Raw genomic sequence first — 17,982 nt, forward strand, 5'->3', positions numbered from 1 at the left:
GTGTAAAAAAAGGGGACTCTGCTGTATTAATGTGTAAAAAGGGGGACATGACGTATACAGCAATATTCAATTGTTTTTCCCCTAGAGTGACCGGAGATCGCGGGGCGCAATATATTGGGTGTTTTTTTGCACTGATTGCACCTATAAAGGTTGGATTTAGCCATGTAAATCAGCTAAACCCAACCAAAGTGCTTGTTGTTATCACAAAAACTGCTTTAGGAGCGCCCAAATGGATCACTTTTCTTGCATTTCCGCTTGCCACCCCCAGGGCTGCGAGCTGAAATGCAGGCACCAGTAGCCATCGCGCCTGAAATGAGCAACAATTGAATTGCTCCATTTGGGCGCCATGTAGTGGCTGCCAGCATGCGTCACAATTGAATCTTACCCATCGTGCATCTGTGTTTGAATATTGCCAGTGCAGCTTTGATCACGTGATTTAAAGACACTTTTTTTTTTTTTTTTTTTGCAGATTGTTATAGATGTGGTTTATTTTAAACAATTTGGCCAATTATAATCTGAAACCTATTTGCTCTTTGCTGTATATGCTGTGCCATTGTTTTCTAAAGTGTTTTTACGTTTTCCTGCCTTTCCCTCTTCTCTGCAGAGAATGGATCTAGGAGAATGCTTGAAAATCCATGACCTGGCCCTGAGAGCAGATTATGAGATTGCATCCAAACAGCAAGATTTCTTCTTTGAGCTTGATGTGAGTTGTTTTAACTCAAATACTTAAGAATCATTTGTTTAAAGGGGGGTACACACGGAGAGATCCGTGCTTAAAATCTAAGCAATCTTGCTAGATTGCTTAGATTTTAAGCACGGATCTGCCGTGTGTATGCCCTCCAGCGATAGCGATGCGTGGCCCCGTGCATCGCTATCGCCAATGCTAGATTGAGCTGCATGCAGGCTCAATCTAGCGGGTTGCTCACTTCACCGTTGTGTGAAGTGAGCGGCCCCCCGTCGGCTTTCCCCCTCGCTCAGCACATCGCGCTGTGCTGAGCGGGGTGAGAGATGTGTGCTGAGCGGTCTGTGTTAAGATCGCTCAGCACACGTCTCTCCCGTGAGTACCCCCCTTTACTGTATAGTAAACTTTATTTAATCTCTCTAATCAAATCTGTGTTTTAGTTATGTTTAGTCATTATTTTAGACCTGGTATAACCATATGCTGCTTATGCATGTGGACTTTTGAGATCCATCTGAATTGCTGTCTTCCACGTTCCTCCAATTTCCTTTTCATATGAAACCAACCTTTCTGTTTATTAAAATGCTGGTTTGTTGGAATGGTACAAGCTCATATCTTGTTCCTGCTTTCTCCGTGTTGCTGTGCTAGAGATAATTAAAGCAGTGTTTGTGCATGTACTTATCTTTTTGTTTTTGAAAACGGTTATATGAATTAACATTGCAATGTAACGTAACAGGAATTTAATGGGTCAATTCAATTAGCTGCAATAACGTGTTTTTGCATATGTGTTATTCCATTACAAAACCCATGAATGTACCATGGGTCAGTGTGTGCATATTTAGGTTTGTACCACCTAGCGTAGCATAAACTGTAGAAAATCCTCCATCCATATCTTAGTAAATGCCTAACATGTAACAGAACCATCCCCTCCCGTGCCAAAAACAAGGTCAGAAAAAACAGGTTCGTTATTATGATTTTAAAGTCAGCTGAAATGTAGGAAAATATTCAGCCAGCAGGCATACAATAAAAAACAAGGTGTCATTCCTGCAAATCAGTTGCGTGTTTCCTTCACTATACGTAATGCTCCAAAGAGAAACAGGCAGACCACTCCATAGGCTCAAACCTGTACAAGGATGGGCAAAGGCTACTCTGTTTTCCCAAACACTTTCATCTTGGCACCCTGAACTTGACTATTCACTGCTGGGGGAGGAGTGGCTTCCTCTGTCAATCACTAATAACTCACTACTCATTGGCATGACCTGACTTTCCTCACAACCACATGCCCATTTGGTCATGCCTATCTATCATGCATCACATGATACATGCAAAGTGAGCTCTGGAATTGAATAGTGGCAGTAATTAGCCCACAGTGTCTGTAGAATCTTAATCTGCAAGGTTCCCCTAGGAAACCCTCAGCTAAGTGAATTGCTCCCTAAGAATTTTGGTGTCTCTGGCTACACCATCTTACTGAAGCATTAAACAAACTTGTTTGTTAGTTACATTTAAACGTTACCATCTCCAACCTTTGTCAGGACAGTTTGACTTTGAAAAAAGCAGATAGTGGGCTACCTCCTGAGTAAGCAAGGCAGGTACAGGGAATACATCCGAATCTCTGGCGGACGGGATGCCGGCTGTCATGGTCCCGACAGCAGGATCCTGCCCGCCAGAATACAGACAACGGGCAGGCGCTAGAGACTAGTTGCCAATAATGACGACAATAATAATAATTACATTTGCAGGAATTAAATGTACTTTGCACTTGTATACTATTTTTGAGAGCAATGGCTCTCACATCCAGGATGGCGTAGGGGGATGATTTAACTGGAGTGAATTCTGATTAATTCTAATTCTCATGGAGTCTGCCATTTTGACTTTTACATTGCTGTGTCTAAAACAATTTATAATTTTAGGACTATTTCTCTACCCATAGGCAATGGACCACTTGCAGTCATTCATTGCAGATTGTGACAGGAGGACTGACATTGCGAAAAAAAGATTGGCTGATACTCAGGAGGAGATAAGCGCAGAAGTAGCTGCCAAGGTAAGACCTACAATCTGCCAAAAATATGTTCCATTACTATGTTCATATTTGGTAAATAGGTTTTAAGTCCATCCATTTGATTGAATGATCTGTGCTGAGCCATGAATATACCTAAAACCTGGATTGTTGTGGTGCCTTAACCACTTGCCTGGCATGGTCGAATCCGTTGCCAGCAAGTGTTTCTCGCCTGATCGCACAGGATGTGACCAGTCCGATAAACAATGTTAGCAGCGGCAGGGAAGGGAAACTTCCCTCCACTGCTGCTCTCAGAGGGATCGGAAGGTCCCTCTGCTTCCTGCACTCTCCCCTCTGTTGCTGTGCTTCCGATAATTGCTGATCGGTCAGCACAGCAGGATTCCCCACCCAGTGGCTGCAGAAAATGGCAGCCGCTGGGAAAGTGTAAACCTGCTGGTAAAGTGTAAAGCCACCTGAAAGTTTACCGGGTTTTTCCTGAATTCTCGAGAAATCGGGCAATGTAAAAAATCAGCCTCAACCACACACTGCCTAAGTTTTCCACCTTGACATATGTTCAGATTATTAAAAATGCGCACACACTTGGCAATATGTGGAGAATGTGGCTGAGATTTATGCTTTGGAATGACAGATTGGAAAAATCTATTTGGCGAAACGATCCTTCGCACACACTCTACAATAAATTTTGGCCGATCTACCTATTTGCTAATAGGGTCAATAATTGTATAGTGTATACTTAGCTTTAGTATATTTATATTTAACTCCTGAAATTGGTTATAATATCATAATCTCTGTGTAGAGAAGCAAATTACTCCAACCTATATATTATACTCCTCTAGGTTGAAATTACAAGTTAAACAATAATGTTAGTAGTGTTCCCACCAGGTTTTTTTTGTGGGGCAGGGCGCAGGTACTGTGGGGGCAATTCGCGCACGCATGTAAATGTGGCCGGTCTGTGAGGGGGAGCGGCCCTGCTGGCTTCACTATGGGAAGTGGGCCGGCCCCCTCGACCTCCCTAGTGGGGGCATGCCCAGCCTGTCGCATCACCCGTGGGGGTGTGCCCAGCACCTACGGTGGTGCTGGGCTTCCCTCACGCTCTCCCTTGAATGTGAATAGATGCTGTGCACGGTATCTATTCACATGGCGGCAGCAGGCATTGCTGTTTAAGCAGAGCGCCACAAAAGGGGTAGGGTGCATTTTGCCCTTTAAAACAGCCTAGTGTGGACACTAGTTAGTAACTTGGGTATATGTATAGAGGAACTGGCATTTGTGATAGATATTTGTGATAGATATTTGCTGACTCGAATGCTGAGCTACATTGATCCCACAAACCAGACAATAAAGCTCCTTATACAGGTCATCCGGCCCTTGGGAATCTTTCTTGCAGTTTGTTTATGAAAATGACAAAAATCCCAGTGTAAGATAATTTCTCTGACGTCCTAGTGGATGCTGGGACTCCGTCAGGACCATGGGGAATAGCGGCTCCGCAGGAGACAGGGCACAAAATTTAAAAGTTTGACCACTAGGTGGTGTGTACTGGCTCCTCCCCCTATGACCCTCCTCCAAGCCTCAGTTAGGTTTTTGTGCCCGTCCGAGCAGGGTGCAATCTAGGTGGCTCTCCTAAAGAGCTGCTTAGAAAAAGTTTGTTAGGTTTTTTATTTTCAGTGAGTCCTGCTGGCAACAGGCTCACTGCAACGAGGGACTTAGGGGAGAAGAAGTGAACTCACCTGCGTGCAGGATGGATTTGCTTCTTAGGCTACTGGACACTAGCTCCAGAGGGACGATCACAGGTACAGCCTGGATGGGTCACCGGAGCCGCGCCGCCGACCCCCTTGCAGATGCCGAATAGAGAAGAGGTCCAGAAACCGGCGGCAGAAGACGTCTCAGTCTTCATGAGGTAGCGCACAGCACTGCAGCTGTGCGCCATTGCTCTCCGCACACTTCACACCAGCGGTCACTGAGGGTGCAGGGCGCTGGGGGGGGCGCCCTGGGCAGCAATGTAATATACCTATTCTGGCTAAAATATATCACATATAGCCCCTGGGGCTATATGGATGTATTTAACCCCTGCCAGGTTCCAAAAAAACCGGGAGAAGAAGCCCGCCGAAAAGGGGGCGGGGCCTATTCTCCTCAGCACACAGCGCCATTTTCCTGCCCAGCTCCGCTGCGAGGAAGGCTCCCAGGACTCTCCCCTGCACTGCACTACAGAAACAGGGTAAAAACAGAGAGGGGGGGCACTTATTGGCGATATTTATAATATTTGAGCTGCTATAAAGGGAACACACTTATTAAGGTTGTCCCTATATATATTTATAGCGCTTGGGTGTGTGCTGGCAAACTCTCCCTCTGTCTCCCCAAAGGGCTAGTGGGGTCCTGTCTTCTATCAGAGCATTCCCTGTGTGTCTGCTGTGTGTCGGTACGTGTGTGTCGACATGTATGAGGACGATGTTGGCGTGGAGGCGGAGCAATTGCCTGTAATGGTGATGTCACCCCCTAGGGAGTCGACACCAGAATGGATGGCTTTGTTTATGGAATTACGGGATAGTGTCAGCACGCTACAAAAGTCGGTTGACGACATGAGACAGCCGGCAAACCAGTTAGTACCTGTCCAGGCGTCTCAGACACCGTCAGGGGCTGTAAAACGCCCTTTACCTCAGTCGGTCGACCCAGACACTGACACTGAATCCAGTGTCGACGGTGAAGAAACAAACGTATTTTCCAGTAGGGCCACACGTTATATGATCACGGCAATGAAGGAGGCTTTGCATATCTCTGATACTGCAAGTACCACAAAAAGGGGTATTATGTGGGGTCTGAAAAAACTACCTGTAGTTTTTCCTGAATCAGAGGAATTGAATGACGTGTGTGATGAAGCGTGGGTTACCCCTGATAAAAAACTGCTAATTTCAAAGAAGTTATTGGCATTATACCCTTTCCCGCCAGAGGTTAGGGCGCGCTGGGAAACACCCCCTAGGGTGGACAAGGCGCTCACACGTTTATCCAAACAAGTGGCGTTACCGTCTCCTGATACGGCCGCCCTCAAGGATCCAGCTGATAGGAGGCTGGAAAATACTCTAAAAAGTATATACACACATACTGGTGTTATACTGCGACCAGCAATCGCCTCAGCCTGGATGTGCAGTGCTGGGGTGGCTTGGTCGGATTCCCTGACTGAAAATATTGATACCCTGGATAGGGACAGTATTTTATTGACTATAGAGCAATTAAAGGATGCGTTCCTTTATATGCGAGATGCACAGAGAGATATCTGCACTCTGGCATCAAGAGTAAGTGCGATGTCCATATCTGCCAGAAGAAGTCTATGGACACGACAGTGGTCAGGCGATGCGGATTCCAAACGGCATATTGCCGTATAAAGGAGAGGAATTATTTGGGGTCGGTCTATCGGATTTGGTAGCCACGGCAACAGCCGGGAAGTCCACCTTTTTACCTCACGTCCCCTCCCAACAGAAAAAGCCGCAGTCTTTTCAGCCGCAGTCCTTTCGTTCCTATAAGAACAAGCGAGCAAAAGGACATTCATATTTGCCCCGAGGCAAAGGAAAGGGTAAGAGACTGCACCAAGCAGCCCCTTCCTAGGAGCAGAAGTCCTCCCCGGCTTCTGCAAAGGCCTCAGCATGACGCTGGGACCTTACAAGCGGACTCAGGGGCGGTGGGGGGTCGCCTCAAGAATTTCAGCGCACAGTGGGCTCACTCGCAGGTGGACCCCTGGATCCTGCAGGTAGTATCTCAGGGTTATAGGTTCGAATTCGAGAAGTCTCCCCCTCGCCGGTTCCAAAAGTCTGCTTTGCCAACGTCTCCCTCCGACAGGGCGACGGTATTGGAAGCCATTCACAAGCTGTATTCTCAGCAGGTGATAGTCAAGGTACCCCTTCTACAACAGGGAAAGGGGTATTACTCCACGCTATTTGTGGTACCGAAGCCGGACGGCTCGGTAAGACCTATTCTAAATCTGAAATCTCTGAACCTGTACATACAAAAATTCAAGTTCAAGATGGAGTCACTCAGAGCAGTGATAGCGAATCTGGAAGAGGGGGATTTTATGGTGTCCTTGGACATCAAGGATGCTTACCTTCATGTCCCAATTTGCCCTTCACACCAAGGGTACCTCAGGTTCGTGGTACAAAACTGTCATCAGTTTCAGACGCTGCCGTTTGGATTGTCCACGGCACCCAGGGTCTTTACCAAGGTAATGGCCGAAATGATGATTCTTCTTCGAAGAGAAGGCGTATTAATTATCCCTTACTTGGACGATCTCCTGATAAGGGCAAGATCCAGAGAACAGCTGGAGGTCGGAGTAGCACTAACTCAAGTAGTGCTCCAACAGCACGGGTGGATTCTGAATTTTCCAAAATCCCAACTGATCCCGACGACACGTCTGCTGTTCCTAGGGATGATTCTGGACACTGTTCAGAAAAAGGTATTTCTTCCGGAGGAGAAAGCCAGGGAGTTATCCGAACTAGTCAGGAACCTCCTAAAACCAGGGACAGTGTCTGTGCATCAATGCACAAGAGTCCTGGGAAAAATGGTGGCTTCTTACGAAGCGATTCCATTCGGCAGATTCCATGCACGAATTTTTCAGTGGGATCTGCTAGACAAATGGTCCGGATCGCATCTGCAGATGCATCAGCGGATAAAATTGTCGACAAGGACAAGGGTCTCTCTGCTATGGTGGTTGCAGAGTACTCATCTGTTAGAGGGCCGCAGATTCGGCATACAGAACTGGGTCCTAGTGACCACGGATGCCAGCCTGAGAGGCTGGGGAGCGGTCACACGAGGAAGAAACTTCCAGGGCGTGTGGTCAAGCCTGGAAACGTCTCTTCACATAAATATACTGGAGCTAAGAGCAATCTACAATGCTCTAAGCCTGGCAAAACCTCTGCTTCAGGGTCAGCCGGTGTTGATCCAGTCGGACAACATCACGGCAGTCGCCCACGTAAACAGACAGGGCGGCACAAGAAGCAGGAGGGCAATGGCAGAAGCTGCAAGGATTCTTCGCTGGGCGGAAAATCATGTGATAGCACTGTCAGCAGTGTTCATTCCGGGAGTGGACAACTGGGAAGCAGACTTCCTCAGCAGACACGATCTTCACCCGGGAGAGTGGGGACTTCATCCAGAAGTCTTCCACATGATTGTGGTCCATTGGGAAAGACCAATGGTGGACATGATGGCGTCCCGCCTCAACAAAAAACTGGACAGGTATTGCGCCAGGTTAAGAGACCCTCAGGCAATAGCTGTGGACGCTCTGGTAACACCATGGGTGTACCAGTCAGTGTATGTGTTCCCTCCTCTGCCTCTCATACCCAAGGTACTGAGAATTATACGGCAAAGGGGAGTAAGAACGATACTCGTGGCTCCGGACTGGCCAAGAAGGACTTGGTACCCGGAACTTCAGGAGATGCTCACGGAAGATCCGTGGCCTCTACCTCTAAGAAGGGACCTGCTTCAGCAGGGACCGTGTCTATTCCAAGACTTACCGCGGCTGCGTTTGACGGCATGGCGGTTGAACGCCGGATCCTAAGGGAAAAAGGCATTCCGGAAGAGGTCATCCCTACCCTGGTCAAAGCCAGGAAGGAGGTGACTGCACAACATTATCACCGCATTTGGAGAAAATATGTTGCATGGTGTGAGGCCAGGAAGGCCCCGACAGAGGAATTTCAACTGGGTCGATTCCTACATTTCCTGCAAACAGGATTATCTATGGGCCTCAAATTAGGGTCCATTAAGGTTCAAATTTCGGCCCTGTCGATATTCTTCCAGAAAGAATTGGCTTCAGTTCCTGAAGTTCAGACTTTTGTAAAAGGAGTACTACATATACAGCCCCCGGTTGTGCCCCCAGTGGCACCGTGGGATCTCAATGTAGTTTTGGATTTTCTCAAATCCCATTGGTTTGAGCCACTCAAATCGGTAGATTTGAAATATCTTACATGGAAAGTAACCATGCTACTGGCTCTGGCTTCAGCCAGGAGAGTGTCAGAATTGGCAGCTTTATCATATAAAAGCCCATATCTGATTTTCCATTCGGACAGGGCAGAATTGAGGACGCGTCCTCATTTTCTGCCTAAGGTGGTATCAGCGTTTCACCTGAACCAGCCTATTGTGGTGCCTGCGGCTACTAGCGATTTGGAGGATTCCAAGTTGCTGGACGTTGTCAGAGCATTGAAAATATATATTTCAAGGACGGCTGGAGTCAGAAAATCTGCCTCGCTGTTTATACTATATGCACCCAACAAGCTGGGTGCTCCTGCTTCTAAGCAGACGATTGCTCGTTGGATTTGTAGCACAATTCAACTGGCACATTCTGTGGCAGGCTTGCCACAGCCTAAATCTGTCAAGGCCCACTCCACAAGGAAGGTGGGCTCATCTTGGGCGGCTGCCCGAGGGGTCTCGGCATTACAACTCTGCCGAGCAGCTACGTGGTCAGGGGAGAACACGTTTGTAAAATTCTACAAATTTGATACCCTGGCTAAGGAGGACCTGGAGTTCTCTCATTCGGTGCTGCAGAGTCATCCGCACTCTCCCGCCCGTTTGGGAGCTTTGGTATAATCCCCATGGTCCTGACGGAGTCCCAGCATCCAATAGGACGTCAGAGAAAATAAGATTTTACTTACCGATAAATCTATTTCTCGTAGTCCGTAGTGGATGCTGGGCGCCCATCCCAAGTGCGGATTGTCTGCAATACTTGTACATAGTTATTGTTACAAAAAAATCGGGTTGTTTATTGTTGTGAGCCATCTTTTCAGAGGCTCCTACGTTATCATACTGTTAACTGGGTTCAGATCACAAGTTGTACGGTGTGATTGGTGTGGTTGGTTTGAGTCTTACCCGGGATTCAAAATCCTTCCTTATTGTGTACGCTCGTCCGGGCACAGTATCCTAACTGAGGCTTGGAGGAGGGTCATAGGGGGAGGAGCCAGTACACACCACCTAGTGGTCAAACTTTTAAATTTTGTGCCCTGTCTCCTGCTGAGCCGCTATTCCCCATGGTCCTGACGGAGTCCCAGCATCCACTACGGACTACGAGAAATAGATTTATCGGTAAGTAAAATCTTATTATTGCAGACATGCATTCATTTCTATAATGCGATATTGCACTCTGGGCCTAATTCAGACCTGATCTTTGTTAGCAGTTGGCAACACATGTGCAGGGAGAGTTAGATTTGGGTGGGGTGTGTTCAAACTGAAATCTAAATTGCAGTGTAAAAGTAAAGCAGCCAGTATTTACCCTGCACGGAAACAATATAACCCGCCCAAATCTAACTCTCTCTGCACATGTTATATCTACCCCTCCCTTCCCCGCAGTGCACGTGGATTTGCCTATCTGCTAATAAAGGTGGTCATTCCGAGTTGTTTGCTAGCTGTTTTCGGTCGCAGTGATTAGGTAAAAAAGTGGCACTTCTGTGCATGCGGCGCAATGCGCACGCGCGACCTACTTTCACAACAGCCAATGCAGTTTCACACAAGGTCTAGCAACGCTTTTCAATCGCACTGCTGGCCGCAGAGTGATTGACAGGAAGTGGGTGTTTCTGGGTGGTAACTGTCCATTTTTCGGGGAGTGTGTGTAAAAATGCAGGCGTGTCAGATACAAACGCGGGCGTGCCTGGGGAAACGCAGGTGTGGCTGACCGAACCCAGTGTGTGTTCGTGACGTCAAAACAGGAACTAAACAGTCTTAAGTGATCGTAAGCTAGGAGTAGGTCTGGAGCTGCTCAGAAACTGCACAATCTTTTCTTTTCTTTTTTTTTTGTAGCCGCGCTGCGAGCCTTTCGTTCGCACTTCTGCTAAGCTTAGATACACTCCCAGAGGGTGGCGGCTTAGCGTTTGCACGGCTGCTAAAAGCAACTAGCGAGCGAACAACTCTGAATGAGGGCCAAAGTTGCTGCTACAATCATGTCTCAATTAGGCCCCCTGTCAGCACTAACTTTATTAATCGAATTCAGTTTCTTCATGGTAATATACTGAACAGGGTTTCACAAATGTTTATCTGCCTTTAGTCATGCTTCAAAAGCAATATCAAGATGCATTTAATTGAATGCCTGCATGTATAGATGTAGCTAACCTGTTTTAACAATAGAGAAAGCAGTACTTTAATCACTGTCCTCTGTGTTAGAGCTGTCTTTGTAAAACTGGGTACACACTTGTCCAATCCTCAGGAGACCCGACTGCCAACCAATATTGTGGTGTGTAGGCTGCTGAGACTGGTGCTGGTGGCTGATCTCAGCTCCTGGCTGGCTGCCCAGCACTGTTCAGTGATGCCGCGGTGGTAGCACCGAGGCAGGGCTGGAGTCCTGGACGATCTAGTCCCCTTCAGCTAAAAATGCAGTGGGCGTACTGTGGTGCCTTTTTTTTTTCCATTTTAAAAATGTCACTGCATTGAACTGCACTTGTCATCACCCAGCTGATGAACTTCTGCAGACGGCGGAGAAGTCCTGGTGGATGGCCGCCATGCAAAAGAGCTTAAAAGCCACCGTCCTCCACTTGAAGACACCGGAAGTCCTGGGAGGGATGGCTGCAATGCAAAAGAGCTAACAGGCCGCCATACCCAGGTGAAGATGAAAGAAGAAGATGACGATGCAAGCCCTGGGGAGCTGGCAGCCATGCAATAGAGCTTACACGCTGCTGCCCCCCAGGTGACAGTGCTGCATAGTAAATTAAAACCTTTATTAGGTGTGTTTGTTTGTATTTCAATTTCTGCAGCGGGGTACGCTGGCATTCCACAGGGATTAACATTGGAGTGTAGAGTTGGATCTAGATCCGGGGCACCAACAGTCTAAAAGCTTTGACTGTTCCCAGGATGCACTGCACTGCCTCCTCTATATAACCCCTCCTCCGTGCACAGGAGCTCAGTTTTAAAGTTGGTGCCTGCATAGCAGGTCACTAACAGAGGAAAAATAGAAGAAATTGAAGAAAGCTTTTATTAGAAGACTGAGCCGCAGCGTTTTTATGTGGGTGCTGTGTCCCTTACCTCTCCCCCTCCACCTGTAGGGCCGGTCGCTAATAAAGAGCCACCCTGGGCTACCTTCTCTTGTATGTTACATACTTTGGTAACACGTCTTACGCCCCCTGTGGGACTTCCTGTGCCATTTCAGCCACAAATTGTCCGTGTAGCAAATCTGCCTTGGGCGGACACTCTATCTAACCAGATACAGGTTTTAAATAAATCTTTGGTTAAACAGAAGTCTACACCTCAGCCCTCTGGGGCTAAGGGGCCCACTAAGTGTGTGATTTCCTCCTCTCAATCCACTCATGTTTCAGATACTTCTTCTGATGAGGATGGGGCCTATACTGATCTGACTGATTCTGACTCAGCGGCCTCTGATGGGGAGCATGTCTGACTTAGTGGAAGCTATCAAAATGGTTCCCCAGATTGATGATGAAGCTGATCCCACTATTGCATAAGTTAAAGCCTGATAAATTTCAAGCTTCAGAAAGTGGCTAAAGTAGTTTCTACTCACTCTGACCTTTTAATTGACATACGTCAATAGGCTAGGGTCTACCCAGGAAAGAATTTGGCCCTATCGAGGATGATGTTGGCTCGTTTTCCTATCCCTGCGGAGTTACGCAACAAGTGGGAAACTCCACTGCCGATCGACTCATGTCGCCTGGATTGTGGAATCCTCTTCTCTGCCTGTCACCACTGTCACCTCCCTGAAGGAACCGACGGATAAGCATGTGGAGGGATGCCTGAAGTGTATTTATTCCCTAACTGGGGCAATTAACAGGCCCACTATTGCGGCCTTCTGGGCTGCAACAGCTATTGATGCGTGGGTTCAGGTTTTGGAGGAGGAGTTACCTCAGGATATTTCTGACATTGCCAAACAGTATCTGTCTCATATTACCTCCGCCTCCCATTATGTTGAAGAGGCATCCTCTGAGGCAGGTATTCTGGCGTCCAAAGCATCCACTACGCCTATTTTGGCTCGCCGGATTCTATGGTTGTGGTCCTGGAAGGTGGACCTAGATTCCAAAAAGACTCTGGAGGTACTCCCTTTTAAGGGAGACATCCTATTTGGAGAAGATCTTAATAAGATCGTGACTGACTTAGCCTCCGCTAGGACTGCGTGCCTTCTTAATACTACTCTTTCTGCTCCGAAAGCTAAAAGTACTACTTTTTGTTTCTTTCGGACTTCAGGTAAATCAATGGGTCCGGTGTATTCGAGCAAGCCTCGTACTTCCAAGACCAGTAAGCCCAAATCTAAACAATCCTGGGCTGCCAGTCAGCCAGCTTCCAAACGGAACAAGCTTGCAACATGATGGAGGAGGAGGCTTATATAGTGACGGAGCAGATGCCGATAAATGTGATGTCGCCCCCCTGTGGGGCCGACACCAGAGTGGATGGTTAGGTGAAAGGTATTAACCGACAGTGTCAACTCCTTACATAAAAGGGTGGATGACGTAACAGCTGTGTGACAGCCGGCTTCTCAGCCCGCGCCTGCCCAGGCGTCTCAAAGGCCATCAGGGGCTCAAAAACGCCCGCTCATTCAGACGGCAGACACAGATGTCGACACGGAGTCTGACTCCAGTGTCGACAAGGTTGAGACATATACACAATCCACTAGGAACATCCGTGACTTGATCCCGGCAATAAAAAATGTGTTACACATTTCTGACATTAACCTCTAAAAATGGGTTTTTATGTTTGGGGAGAAAAAGCAGGCAGTGTTTTGTTCCCCCATCTGATGAATGAATGAAGTGTGTGAGAAGCGTGGGTTCCCCCTGATAAGAAACTGGTAATTTCAAAAAAGTTACTGATGGCGTACCTTTTCCCGCCAGAGGATAAGTTATGCTGGGAGATATCCCCTAGGGTGGATAAGGCGCTCACACGGTTGTCAAAATAGGTGGCACTGCCGTTTTAGGTACGGCCACTTTGAAGGTACCTGTTGATAAAAAGCAGGAGGCTATCCTGAAGTCTGTTTTTACACACTCAGGTACTAGACTGAAACCTGCAGAGCGTGCTGCTGCAGCGTGGTCGGTGACCCTGTCAAACATACTAGTTTGCTAACATGATAACATATTAAAGACGTTGTCTTATATATGAGGGATGCACAGAGGGATATTTTGCCGGCTGGCATCCAAAATGAATGTAATGTCCATTCTGTCAGGAGGGTATTAGAGACCTGTCACTGGACAGGTGATGCTGACTTTAAAAGGCGCATAGAGATTCTGCCTTATAAGGGTGAGGAATTATTTGGGGATGGTCTCTGGGACCTCGTATCCGCAGCAACAGCTGGGAAGAAATATTTTTACCTCAGTTTTCCTCACAGACTAAGAAAGCACTGTATTATCAGGTACAGTCCTTTCGGCTTCAGAAAAGCAAGCGGGTCAAAGGCGCTTCCTTTCTGTACAGAGACAAGGGAAGAGGGAAAAAGCTGCACCAGTCAGCCTGTTCCCAGAATCATAATTCTTCTCTCGCTTCCTCTGAGTCCACAGCATGACGCGGGGGCTCCACAGGTGTAGCCAGGTACGGTGGGGGGCCGTCTCAAAAATTTCAGCGATCAGTGGGCTCGCTCACAGGTGGATCCCTGTTTCATTCAAGTAGTATTTCAAGGGTACAAGCTGGAATTCGAGATGTCTTCCCCCCGCCGTTTCCTCAAATATGCCTTGCCGACAACTCCCTCGGGCAGGGAGGCTGTGCTAGAGGCAATTAATAAGCTGTATTCCCATCAGGTAATACTTAAGGTGCCCCTACTTCAACAAGGACGGGGTTACTATTCCACACGGTTTGGGGTACCGAAACCGCATGGTTCGGTGTGACCCTTTTTTATATTTAAAATCCTTGAACACATACATAAAAAAATTCAAGTTCAAGATGGAATCGCTCAGGGCGGTTATTGCAAGCCTGGGCGAGGGGGATTACATGGTATCCCGGGACATCAAGGATGCTTACCTGCATGTCCCCATTTACTATCCTCGCCAGGAGTACCTCAGATTTGTGGTACAGGTTTACCATTACCAAGTCCAGACTCTGCCTTTTGGACTGGACATGGCACCGAGGGTGTTACCAAGGTAATGGCCGGAATGATGATACTCCTTCGAAAAAGGGGAGTTTTTAATGATCCTGTACTTGGACAATCTCCTTATAAGGGCGAGGTCCAAGGAGCAGTTGCTAGTCGGGGTAGCACTATTTTGGAAAGTGCTACAACAGCACGGTTGGATTCTAAACAGTCCAAAGACACAGCTGTTTCCTACGACACGTCTACTGTTCCTGGGGATGGTTCTGGACACAGACCAGAAATAAGTGTTTCTCCCGGAGGAGAAAGCCAAGGAGCTGTCATCTCTAGTCAGAGACCTCCTGAAGCCAAAACAGTTATCAGTGCATCATTGCACGCGAGTCCTGGGAAAAATGATAGCTTCCTACGAAGCAATCCCATTCGGCAGGTTCCATGCACTTTTCAGGGGGACCTGTTAGACAAGTGGTCCGGATCACATCTTCAGATGCATCGGCTGATACCCTGGTCCTTGGAGACAGGGTTATCTCTACTGTAGTGGCTGCAGAGTGCCCATCTTCAAGAGGGCCGCAGGTTCGACATACAGGACTAGGTCCTAGTGACCATGGATGCCAGCCTTTGAGGCTGGGGGGCAGTCACACAGGGAAGAAGCTTCCACGGACTTTGGTCAAGTCAGGTGACTTCCCTACGTAAATATTCTGGAACTGAGGGCCATTTACAATGCCCTGAGTCAGGCAAGGCCTCTGCTTCAAAAGGCCGGTCCTGATCCAATCAGACAACATCACGGCAGTCGCCCATGTAAACCAACAGGGCGGCACAAGAAGCAGGATGGCGATGGCAGAAGCCACAAGGATTCTCCGATGGGCGGAAAATCATGTGTTAGCACTGTCAGCAGTGTTCATTCTCGGAGTGGACAACTGGGAAGCAGATCTTCTCAGCAGACACGACTTCCACCCGAGAGAGTGGGGACTTCATCCAGAAGTCTTCCAAAGGATTGTACACCATTGGGAAAGGCCACAGGTGGACATGAAGGCGTCCCGCCTCAACAAAAAGCTATAAAAGATATTGCGCCAGGTCAAGGGACCTTCAGGCGATAGCTGTGGACGCTCTGGTAACACCGTGGGTGTACCAGTCGGTTTATGTGTTCCCCCCTCTGCCTCTCATACCAAAGGTACTGAGAATAATAAGAAGGCGAGGAGTAAGAACGATACTCGTGGTTCCGGATTGGCCAAGAAGAGCCTGGTACCCAGAACTTCAAGAAATTATATCAGAGGACCCATGGCCTCTGCCGCTCAGACAGGACCTGCTGCAGCAGGGGCCCTGTCTGTTCCAAGACTTACCGCGGCTACGTTTTGATGGCATGGCGGTTGAACGCCGGATCCTAAAGAAAAAGGGCATTCCGGAGGAAGTCATTCCTACGCTGATTCAAGCCAGGAAAGATGTAACTGCAAAACATTATCACCGCATATGGCGGAAATATGTTGCTTGGTGTGAGGCCACAAAAGGCCCCAACAGAGGAATTTCAACTAGGTCGATTTCTGCATTTCCTACAAGCAGGAGTGTCTATGGGCCTAAAATTAGGCTCCATTAAGATACAGATCTCGGCTCTGTCGATTTTCTTCCAGAAAGAATTAACTTCAGTACCTGAAGTTCAGACATTGTAAAAGGAGTGCTGCATATTCAGCCCCCGGTTGTGCCTCCAGTGGCACCTTGGGATCTCAACGTGGTGTTGAGTTTCTTAAAATCACATTGGTTTGAACCACTAAAAACCGTGGATCTAAAATATCTCACGCGGAAAGTGGTCATGTTATTGACATTGGCTTCGGCCAGGCGTGTATCAGAATTGGCGGCTTTGTCATATAAAAGTCCTTATCTGATTTTCCATATGGAGAGGGCAGAATTGAGGACTCGTCCCCAGTTTCTCCCTAAGGTGGTATCAGTTTTTCACTTGAACCAACCTATTGTGGTGCCTGCGGCTACTAGGGACTTGGAGGATTCCAAGTTACTGGACGTAGTCAGGGCCTTGAAAAAATTATGTTTCCAGGACGGCTAGAGTCAAGAAAATTGACTCGCTATTTATCCTGTATGCACCCAACAGGCTGGGTGCTCCTGCTTCTAAGCAGACTATCGCTCGCTGGATCTGTGACACGATTCAGCAGGCGCATTCTGCGGCTGGACTGCCGCATCCTAAATCAGTGAAAGCCCATTCCACAGGGAAGGTGGGCTCATCTTGGGCGGCTGCCCGAGAGGTCTCGGCTTTACAACTTTGCCGAGCTGTTACTTGGTCAGGGTCAAACACGTTTGCAAAATTCTACAAATTTGATACCCTGGCTGAGGAGGACCTTGAGTTCTCTCATTCGGTGCTGCAGAGTCATCCGCACTCTCCTGCCCGTTTGGGAGCTTTGGTATAATCCCCATGGTCCTTTCGGAGTTCCCAGCATCCACTAGGACGTCAGAGAAAATAAGATTTTACTCACCGGTAAATCTATTTCTCGTAGTCCGTAGTGGATGCTGGGCGCCCATCCCAAGTGCGGATTGTCTGCAATACTTGTAAATAGTTATTGCTAACTAAAGGGTTATTGTTGAGCCATCTGTTGAGAGGCTCAGTTGTTTTCATACTGTCAAACTGGATATAGTATCACGAGTTGTACGGTGTGATTGGTGTGGCTGGTATGAGTCTTACCCGGGATTCAAAATCCTTCCTTATTATGTCAGCTCGTCCGGGCACAGTGTCCTAACTGAGGCTTGGAGGAGGGTCATAGTGGGAGGAGCCAGTGCACACCAGGTAGTCATAAATCTTTCTAGAGTGCCCAGCCTCCTTCGGAGCCCGCTATTCCCCATGGTCCTTTCGGAGTTCCCAGCATCCACTACGGACTACGAGAAATAGATTTACCGGTGAGTAAAATCTTATTTCTCTAACGTCCTAAGTGGATGCTGGGGACTCCGTAAGGACCATGGGGATTAGCGGCTCCGCAGGAGACTGGGCACATCTAAAGAAAGCTTTAGGACTATCTGGTGTGCACTGGCTCCTCCCCCTATGACCCTCCTCCAAGCCTCAGTTAGATTTCTGTGCCCGAACGAGAAGGGTGCACACTAGGTGGCTCTCCTGAGCTGCTTAGTGAAAAGTTAGTTTTAGGTTTTCAGTGAGACCTGCTGGCAACAGGCTCACTGCATCGAGGGACTAAGGGGAGAAGAAGCGAACTCACCTGCGTGCAGAGTGGATTGGGCTTCTTAGGCTACTGGACATTAGCTCCAGAGGGACGATCACAGGCCCAGCCTGGATGGGTCCCAGAGCCAGAAGACAGAAGAGGTCCGGAAAATCGG

General features: G+C 48.0%; 1 protein-coding gene across 2 annotated transcripts in view; it reads left to right on the plus strand.

The window, feature by feature from the left end:
* LUC7L2 (LUC7 like 2, pre-mRNA splicing factor) overlaps positions 1 to 17,982 on the plus strand; it is a 223,945-nt gene that overhangs the window by 23,919 nt on the left and 182,044 nt on the right. For both annotated transcript variants that reach the window (XM_063940390.1, XM_063940389.1), the window contains 2 exons: positions 605 to 703; positions 2,610 to 2,720. In XM_063940390.1, coding sequence (XP_063796460.1) covers positions 605 to 703; positions 2,610 to 2,720 — 210 coding nt within the window. The remainder of the gene's footprint in view (positions 1 to 604; positions 704 to 2,609; positions 2,721 to 17,982) is intronic.

This window comes from Pseudophryne corroboree, chromosome 9 (assembly GCF_028390025.1).
Source record: "Pseudophryne corroboree isolate aPseCor3 chromosome 9, aPseCor3.hap2, whole genome shotgun sequence".
NCBI lineage: Eukaryota > Metazoa > Chordata > Amphibia > Anura > Myobatrachidae > Pseudophryne > Pseudophryne corroboree.